General features: G+C 45.5%; 1 protein-coding gene across 1 annotated transcript; it reads left to right on the forward strand.

Annotated features, from left to right (window-relative positions):
• The first annotated feature begins 846 nt into the window (after positions 1-846).
• On the forward strand, positions 847-2,749 carry LOC134030337 (C-X-C chemokine receptor type 4-like). Its single transcript, XM_062474034.1, has 3 exons — positions 847-1,169; positions 1,423-1,697; positions 1,864-2,749. Exons 1-3 carry the CDS (start codon positions 847-849, stop codon positions 2,466-2,468), a joined length of 1,203 nt encoding a protein of 400 aa, XP_062330018.1. The 3' UTR covers positions 2,469-2,749.
• The last annotated feature ends 7,847 nt before the right edge of the window (positions 2,750-10,596 follow it).

Here is a 10,596-nt window from a genome sequence, read left to right on the forward strand (position 1 = left end):
AAGTAGTAGCACTTTCCCAGACATCTTCCTCTCGCACTCAATGTCCAAGCGCTCAGTATTCGCTCATTTAGTTGCAGGGGTGGGTGATGGGCGCTCATTTCCTCCGACAGAGACGGTGTGGGGGGGGGACTCATTTGTCCGACTGAGATGAGGAAGTGTATTCTTCCAACCGGGATGAGGAAGTGAACTCATTTATCCGACCGAGATGAGGAACTGTATTCTTCCAACCGGGATGAGGAAGTGCATTTCTACCACAGAGACGAGGGGGGAAGGGAACTCATTTGTCCGACCGAGATGAGGAAGTGTATTCTTCCAACCGGGATGAGGAAGTGCATTTCTCCAACAGAGACGAGGCAGTGTATTTCTCCAACTGAGACGAGGAAGTGTAGTCCTCCTACCAAGACTTGTATGGGCTCTGGGGGCGAATGGGAGAGATATTAAACTCCACTGAAGGGAGAAGTGTACTCAGCTCCGCTCAGCAGAGGAGACCGAGACACAGGCTCCGCTCAATCATGTCCTACTATGAGGTAGGCGGCAAGGTCTTATTCAGCTTTGTTGTTGTATTTACGTATCTATGATTTGTAGGTGTACATTGAAGGTCATTTTACAACTGCTCCCCAATGGAAGGTCCCACAGTCACAATGTGGCAGGTCTGTCTGGTTATTTGGGCTTTATCTTTAGATAAAGGATATTTATAAAAAGGATAAAGGATCATTATAGTCTGGAAAGTTGGTCTCAGCAAATAGAAAGATGATTGTACAACTTAAAAAATATATGTTTGGTCAAGAATCTTTTCAGTTCAATTCAGAACAGTCATCATGTCATCCTTTTTTATCAAGGCAAGTTATGGTGGCTTATGGTGAAACTGCTTATTCTATCTCACTTCATCTACCAGTGTCTTTCTATGTATCTCATGACTGTTGCCATCTCTCCCCCCATCCTATCCGTCTCTCTGTCTCTCCCTCCCTACAGCATATTGTGTTTGACTATGACATAAACGACACTGGTTCTGGCGACTTGGGGCTGGCTCTGGAGGATCCGTGTGACCTGGATCAAGTTATAACCCCTGACCTCCAGAGAGTGTTCCTCCCTGTGGTCTACGGCTTCATCTTTATCCTGGGCATCACTGGGAACGGCCTGGTGTGGATGGTGCTTGGCTGCCAGCGCAGGTGAGAATAAAGAAGACGATGACAAAGATGTTATATTAGTTTAGTCCTTTAGTAAGTTTAGTTAGTTACTTTGTACATTTTAATCTTTTGAAAAAGAAAGAACGAAAGATCCGTACATTCGTTTATTATATGCACCTTCCTGTCACAGTAAATTCCTTGTTTGTGTTACAACACATTACATGGCGGATAAACACACATTCTGATTCTGATGTAGAAGATGACACACAGAATGGTTTTATCTGATTGTCCCCAGGTCAAAATTGAGTCTGACAGACCACTACCGACTGCACCTCTCTGCTGCCGATCTTCTCTTTGTGCTGACGCTCCCGTTCTGGGCAGCGGATGCCGCCCTGACGGACTGGCGTTTCGGATTAGGCACCTGTGTGGCCGTGCACGTCATCTACACGGTGAACCTGTATGGGAGTGTGCTCATCCTGGCCTTCGTCAGTCTGGACCGCTACCTAGCTGTGGTCAAAGCAACAGACGCGCACACGAGACAGCTACTGGCACGGAGACTGGTGTTTGTAGGTGAGCTACATCTCTAGCTTCATCCCTCTCTCTATCTATATCTCCCTCTCACGACGTGCCCATGCTTCAGATGTATGCACAGGGGTACATGTTCACTTGTATTCTCCATCTCCTGATCTAACCACCGAATCTCCTCTTTGTCTCCCCTCACCCCTCTCCTTTCCAGGAGCCTGGTCGCCTGCGGCTCTCTTGGCCGTGTCAGACATAGTGTTTGCCAGGACTTGGGAAGCAGGAGATGGGACGATTGTGTGCCAGCGCTTATACCCAGCTGACAACGCTCCTCTCTGGGAGTCAGTTTTCCACCTGCAGCTGGTGTTGGTGGGCTTGCTGGTACCGGGCCTAGTTTTGCTGGCGTGTTACTGTGTCATCGTGTCCAGGCTGACACGCATCGGGCCTCTGCAGGGGCAGAGCCAGAAGCGCAGAGCTGTCAGGACCACTGTGGCGTTGATCGTCTGCTTCTTCCTGTGTTGGCTCCCGTATGGTGCTGGCATCACTGTGGATGCCCTCATGCGCCTAGAGGTCCTTCCCAGGGGCTGCAGTCTGGAGGTGGTGCTGAGTGTGTGGCTGGCGGTGGCTGAACCCATGGCATTTGCCCACTGCTGTCTAAACCCGCTGCTGTACGCCTTCCTGGGGGCGGACTTCAAGAGGTCCGCCAGACAGGAGGACTCAACACTCGGTCGCCTCATCTCCAGTATGACGAGTCCACCTCCTAGACGCCCAGGAACCTCTACTACCACAGAGTCTGAGTCATTTAGTCTACACTCCAGCTAACAGAATATGGGTGTGGATGTAGGTGTGGGTTGGATGAGGGTGTAAATGCTTTGTCCTATATATGGGAAGAGGGTAGTCTGCTGATCCATGACTTTGTCCCTTGTCTGAAAGATAAACTTTCTGTAAATAGGGTTTGTGGGTCACTGATGTTGTTGTTTTTAAGTTTGTTTATATACAATAAAATGTTGAAATGAAATTTTCTCACTTTTTGTCTTACTCTTCCTGTCTCTCAGAGTTGTCAGTATGTGTGTGTGTGTTAGTTTCAATTATTTTGGAGGTGTTCACCCTCCCTCCATCCCAGTTAATGCTGGTAGTCTTGGATGTGTCTATATCACTGTCATCATCATCACACACACCAACTATGACTCAACTTTGACTCATGATGGTTCTAAACAAATGTATGTCAAAAGCACTGAAACATTATATTGAGAATTAAACTAGATTTCAGACTAGTGGCTTGGACCAAGTGTATGCTTCCTCCTCCTCCTCCTCCTTATTTTAGAATATACAAGGAGCAAAACACATTATTACAATGCCACATTAGTGCAGGGGGCTCACAAGGACCCGGAGACAGCACAAGGGTGATGTAATAGACAACGCAGACAACATAGCTGTGGTCAAAACGAATCAGAATTGATGTTTATTCGCCATGAAAGTTTGCACAGACAAGGAATTTACTTTGGCAGGAGAGCCTACCTAGGCAGCCATTTTCGGCGCCAACTAGAAATTTACAGCATAACATGAGGAGAGAGGATGAGAGAAAAAGGCAACCCCAGACAATGCTCCTAGAGGAGTACAGTGTGGGAACAGACAAAAACCTCAGCACATAAGCACAACAACATTTACAAAAACATGTGACTTGCAACGGGAATTGGGGGGTAGACAAGCAGCATCTGGACCTGCAGCCATGGTAGGCGCTGGACACAGACCCGCCAGCCACCCTGGGAAACAAGCAGGCGAAGGCGTTGGATGGGGTGGGGGAGTGGTGATATCTGTAGTAGGTGAAAGTTAATGTGTGAGTAGGTCTGGGTTGGCGCCCTCGACCTAGGCCACAATCAGTCCGATTCTCCCTATGCAGATTGTGTCTTCATGTCCTCCATCTTCCTTTGCAGAGCCGCAAACTTATCCCTGTTGTAATCAATGCTGCGTTGTAAGTTCACAGTCTGAGCTCCAACAACTCTGCCCACCGCATCAATCATGTCGGGCAGCCTAACGGGGCTTTTGATGGCTGCAGCCGTTTCCTTGATTTTCCGATATACAAAGCCAGCGCTTATTCCAAACAGCAGAAAGCCTGTAATCATGGTTCCGAATATGAAGATGTCTTCAACGTCCGCCATGGAAAGCGCCGCTGGACACACCACACGCCAATTCTCCCACGCGTCCATTGTGTAGCCAGCTACGAACGTCCCGTCCGGACAGTTAGGTTCACCCGAACCCGAGCTTCTCTTCGAGAAGATGGTGTCAATTGCATTGAGAGACCAGCTAATTAGATCCATGCTTCTAGTTTCGGAGAGTGATGATGAGAGAGTATCTTGAGACAAGACAAGACACAGCCAAGCAGGGAAGATCAGGGAGGGGACGATAGAAAAATGCCACCGCCTTCGTCGAGAGCCAAAGAAGCAACCGCGCGAAGGATAGAGAAAATGTTTCACTTTGTTTTTTTTTTGCATGAAAAGTTAGCACAACATAGCTGTGGTCAAAACGACGTCGATACCACGCAAAGGATAGAGAAGATGTTTCACTTTGGTTTTTTAGCATGAAAAGTTAGTAAAACATAGCTGTGGGTCAAAACGACCCCGATACCGCGCGAAGGATAGAGAAAATGTTTCACTTTGTTTTTTTAGCATGAAAAGTTAGCACAACATAGCTGTGGTCAAAACGACGTCGATACCATGCAAAGGATAGAGAAAATGTTTCACTTTGGTTTTTTAGCATGAAAAGTTAGCAAAACATACCTATGGGTCAAAACGACCCTAAGGTAGCACAAGGGTTATTGAAGACCTTTCACAGTCGACATGATAACACTAGAGGAGGGGGTGTTTTTAAATCCACTTTTGGAATTCAGACAGGCTGTAACCCTAGTACCTAGTCCGTCTTCACGAAAAACACACCTCACACATCTCAGTAATTAATTATTTTGCACAACCACCACACACCTGGAATGTAACAACTGTCATATGCGTGATATAAAATGTAGCCATATGTCTCTGCATTGTACCACAACGAGACATGTGTAGATATATATAGACACAAACATTCACAACGGAATGGGATAAGTGTAAAATGGACTGTGCAATCCGTCTTCCGTAGCACATTTGGGACTTGTGTAACACCAACACCAACGGGTTAAATGGGATGTTCAGTCATACTTTTATTCACTCCATTGGTATAATACATACTGTGTAACTTGCAGTGACGGGATGATCTCTAACATTTGCTGTTGTTATGTAAGCCTGAATGTGCCATATTACGAAGTGACAATGTATTGATCCCTGTAAGTGACAGTTGATCGTAACGATTGGACTCCCTATGTTGCTTCACATCGCACATGTCTCACCGGATAGTCATGTAGACTTTTCACTCCTGAATCGATGTAAGTTGCAACCATGGCTAATATCGCGTCAAGATGATAGTAGTGTGTCAACTCTAGGTACATGGGTCTGATGAAGCGACTGTCTGTAAGTCCTATCATGGTATCACCATCATCGTGGATAGAGAATGTTACGTTGACGTTCTGTAAGGTTTCTTTCTCGTATTTTGTCAGGATCCTGTTCTTTACGAGGAGACAATCGTAAAACTGATCCATTTTGCCTGTTGATAATATTTCACTGCGAGTTGACGAATACTGTTCGGATGATGGAGAGGTTGAGATGTCCACATTAGTTATGTAAGTGACTTGGGTGTTTCATCTTGTGATGACTCCATGGTTAATATGTTGGTAGGTAGTGACAGGAGGGTTAGGTCTGTCTGCTTTATTCTTACTTTCTGGGTGAGATGGACTCTTCAACTCTTGTTATCTTGTACATTGTGTTGTGTCTGTATTGTTAAAGTTGTCATTGTGAAAGTGATAACAAACATTTCTGTCATTCACTAGGCATCTGATCGGTTGCTAGGTCTATAATTTCTTCAAGAATGATCATCTTGACACAGTCTACCACTGTCTCGCCTGCAAAGCTTCCCTGTTTGTGATAAAAAGTGAATGTAGCCTGGATAAATATGCACTGTCACGTGAAACCAATTCATTGTAAGTTTACATGTTGATAGACATAACCTTTTTATGTTGGTTGTAAGTGAATAAAACAAAATGTGATGTGGTACAGTTCCATTGTACTTTATTCACACTAACACATAGTACTTCAATCCTCTACATCGAGAGACATAATAACAATAACAAAACATCTACTACATAACAACTCAGACAGCGTCTGTCCTAGACAGCGTCTCTTCTAGAGGGTCTGACTGCTTTCTGTCTTCCTGCGGGCTATACTGACAGATGGGTTGTAACAACAAGACACTCAAGGTTATTTTGAAATGTATAATAACAGCAATATTATAAACCAGGTTCTCCAGAGGGCAGCAGACTGTCAACGTGTAGAGCATTCCAGTTCCAAGGTTGTTTCCCAACGTAGAATGTGAAGACTTTGGAGGTGGTGAGTTTGTTACATGAAGCTGGATTGTGAATTGTAAGAGTTGACACCCCTGCTCATATAGTCTCGGGTTGAGAGTGGCATGTTCACCACATCGGACGGTTCTCTCTGAACATCAATCGAGACTCTTTCATACTTTCCCTTTAGGACAGTGGAAGTCAACACCATGGTCACCACGTACATGATGTAGATTATGATATTGAACACAGCTATAGCACACTCCATATTATGCAATCTCTGAGCATCAGTGATCAAAGGTCGGTAGAGTAACTCCATGCAGCCCGCGATCACAGACATGAACAACTCAATGTTCATCATGATGAGACATGCCATCACAGTCCCGGTAGTGTTGGGTGACTCCAAACCCTTGTAAGAACCCTCAGAATCGTTGATTTTCCGTTTGCTTTTGGAGGCGAAATAACTAAGCACTATGCTCACGACCATGGCCAGACATCCGAGTGTGATGAGTGCTATTCCTGAGTGTATATAAGCATACTCATAGTCAGGTCTCCCCTCCGAGGGAGACCGATGAGCGGAGTCAGCATCTAGCCTGCCCTTAATCCTTGTACTGTGGTGGTTGTTGTTGATGAAGTAGAGAATGTTGTTAGGGATGGTCAAAAATCCAACGATCAGAGAGGTGATGACAGCTATGGTGGCCCCCAACTTGCCCTTGAACTTGGCTACATTCATAATGACACCGTTCGGCACCGCTGACATTCTACTGTTAAACAGATCCTTACTCGTGGATATCAGAGACTCAAAGCCTCTCATGTTTGGTTTCCTGAGACTCATGTCACTCAACGCGGGTCTGACTCAACTGTAATTCTGCAAACTTCAACCTTATGTTCTAGCAAAAGGATATGGTTGTTGTAGCAACGTAACAAGCCTGAACATTTAATACAATGAATCTCCAAAGACCCGCGAATGACTTCCGAAGCACGGAACCTGGTGTGCTGTATGCAAAGTCAACAGCCGATCAACGTTGGTATAAGGTCAAGGGTATCACCAAACCTCTGAATAGACTCAAGTGGTACAAAAAGCATTCGGTTGGTCACAACATGATAAACATGGATCTTTACACAAAACTTGTCAAGGACATTAATGACAACCCGGATAGCTCCATTGAGTGGGTTTCTGATTATCTAAGAAATCTGAACGTTCCAGAATCGAAGGTTGCAAAATTCAAGGAAGCGCTGTTGCAACTCGTTAGGTCTAAATCCCTGACTCTGTACCACTCCGGACTCCTATGGGACAATAGTCGTATGTCGATCAGAATAGGTGTTGCGGTAGACAAGGAGTGTAAGGACGTGTTCAATAGAAAAAAGACCATGTATGATGTAGGCCCTGTGTCACGTCTCATACTCACACAGCTGAAGGCTCTGCGTCTTACTCCAATTTGTGCAGGCCTTAAGGTCGCCGGTGTACCTAGACCGGATATGTTCAGCAAACCTGGATCGTACACGTATCATAACAGCTGTACTAGGGGCTGTAAGTCGATTTGCTACACGGGGGGGTTGTACACAGAGGTGGACCTGGTGGCACATGATACTGTTAAGGATAATGTAGCACTGTTGGAGGTCAAGACTAGGAACCGTGACATTCTAGACGCTGTCACCTTGAGACGATACAACACTCAGCTGTGGCTGACATGGGTGATGTTTTCTCTCACTTACCCCAGCATGGCAGAGCGGTCAGCTGCCTACCTGGTGATAATCAGACCGGGGACCAACCAGGTTACTATAAGAAGTTGTTCAAGGCCAACGATTTCTAAGAATATCCGCAAGACGTTCCCGTTGCTGAAGTGTTTTTGTTCCCAGGTACTTAACTGTCTCACTCCTATGTGTGTTAACATGAGAGTAGAAACTAAGCTGGCCTCCTCACTGAAAAACACTGTCTCCTGGTTAGACCCTACCGATTTGTGTTACAGAAACACACTTTTCAACCAGGAGAAAAGGATGAAAGTTGTTGAGAATTCAGATGACGTCGTATTGAAAATGCAGACTGTTACAAATCAAGATGAATAGTAATAATATACTCACATGTACTGTCCTAATGTTCCATGCGCAGGGGGTAGTTGTGAGCCTCCAACCCTGCAATAGTCATCCACCTGTGCTTACTATAAAGCACACTCACGGAGGACTCTAGTCAGTGTGTAAACAGAGCACATACCCAAGTTTAATTTCATTTTATCGGATAACATCATTTTTCTAGAAGGCGAAATGGGGTTGAAACACAATGCTATCCATGCAATGCTAGCTAACCCTCACCTAGCACCATTTGAATTGGTCAACAAACCTTGTGAACAACAGACTTGGACTCTGATAGATCATCTAATGGTAATCCACAAAGTCAAAGCTGTTGACTACATTAAAGATGATTCAGAGGCGTCAATTGTGAATATGGCCAGGAGGCTGGCGTCTCATTACAAATGGGAAGATTCAGGCAGTCGGTGTGTAGTGCTTGTGAAGGATGGAGCAGCAGCTCCGAAGCCGGCTGTGACAGAGGTCAGACAGAAACAAGACCCTGAGCCTCATATAAAGTTCTGCCGACGTAATCTGTGCGCCATTGAATACACCATGATGAAGATGTTGGCTGGCATGGGTATGAAAAACAAGCTGTTTCTAGTAACCGGGTCAAACGGAGACTCAGTAGAGGATGATATAGTCGAGGAAAACTCGATCAATAACCTGGTGTCGTTTCACCAAAAGTACTTGGACTGCCAGGAGTGTAAGGACGAAAGCGTAATTGTGACGACACCTGAAGATATGAAACCTCTTGAATGTGACACACCTGACGGTTGCCATACCGGCTCCATAGAAAGACCTGCCGGATTCAAGGGTGTATTCGTGGCGACTTTTGCGAATCCTGAGACTGTAGAAGTTTCTACATTGAGGGACGCCTGTCTGCAATGTAAGAATGTAGAAGCTGACATGTTACTCGTGGAGTTGGCAAACCTTCTGGAAGGTAGCGTGACAGTTTGTTCCGGAGACTCAGACGCTGTGGCAGTGCTGATGGCTTGTGGACGCGAGGGTATTACTTTGAGACTAGAAAACAAGAGCTACTACGAAGATCTAGACATGTACAGTCTGAAATAGTCCTGAAAACCGGTCGTCCGAGTTTCCATTTAAGGAGATGACTTTAACTGACGATAGATTCCGAATGATGTGCGACATCACAGCTGAGGACGAACATCTGCTGCAGACGGCTCGAAAGCAACACGACTCATTCGAGGTCATTTTGGATAAACACGCCAAGGTCGACTTTAAAGAGAAGGCAATTAGGTTCTTATACCTAAGCGGGATCAGAGGCTCTGTGTATTCCACCTTCCTAGCTAAGTTTTTCAAGTTGAATGTCTGGAATATATTGGAGGATTGGGGAGTCGTCGAAGGTTGTGTCAGTAAAAATACAGTTGGTCAAATATTCAAAACACTAGACCTTACATCTGACAAGAGTGTGCTTTCAGGGTATGATTCGAATGAACCTCCGTCCACTGGTACGAAAAGGAAGATGTCATGTCTAGAGGAGAAGGTCGCCACTGAGCTTAACCTAGACAACAGCAGAGAACATGGGGTTGTCAACAATAAGAAGATGAAGATGTCATGTCTGGAGGAGAAGGCAGCCATTGAGTTTAACCTAGACAACAGCACAGAAAATGGGGTTGTCAACAACAAAAAAGTCATGGATGGCCTCAAACGGTTAAGTACTGCGTACAGGAGGGGGATGGTGCCACAGGGTAGTTATGGACGTTTTTTGAAGTTGAAACAAGCCGGACGGCATTTTTTCATGCAAATAAAAGGAAATATAACACGAAATGAGACGGAGCAAATGGAAAAGGTGTTTTTCATGGCACTATGTGGCCATGGGGGCAGGGGTAAGGAGCCGTCCCATAGAAGGAGTTGGCTAGGATTTTACACTCACCCTCTTGCGTAGTGTAGTATACCAGATCAACCTCACTGATGTCAGGGTTTTTGAGTTTCCTTTTAAACTCAGCTCGTTGATTAAGATAGTATTCGACTGAGGAAGATAATACGGCTGGTACACGAACAAAGGCTCCTTGGGCCTGGTCGTACTTGAGAAGGAGGGATGAGTATTCAAAACCCTCAGCTTCCCAGTTGTAACACACCCACCCGGACAGATCGTGAGGAAAGTTCACAGGAGGCCAAGGGATGGTGGTCTCAGGTGAGATATTGAGAGCACACATGATGGATGGATACATGCCAGAGAAGTCAAACGAAAGCTCCAACCCCATACCGGGTCCGGAGTAGTGTAGGCCGGTGATAGGGTCAAAGACAGCACCTCCTTTCCACTCAGAGTTGTACTGGGGCTGCCATCGCTGACGACTGTTTAGTTCCATACCCACAGGTCCAGCTTTGACTTTGAGGCTATCAAGTCTAAACTTTAGCTGTGGGATTTGAACAGAATGGATACTCTGCACGAAACCTCCAAAGTTATCTCCTCTTCCATGTACAACAACGTCTATA

The sequence above is a fragment of the Osmerus eperlanus genome, chromosome 1, assembly GCF_963692335.1.
Source record: "Osmerus eperlanus chromosome 1, fOsmEpe2.1, whole genome shotgun sequence".
Classification (NCBI taxonomy): Eukaryota; Metazoa; Chordata; class Actinopteri; order Osmeriformes; family Osmeridae; genus Osmerus; species Osmerus eperlanus.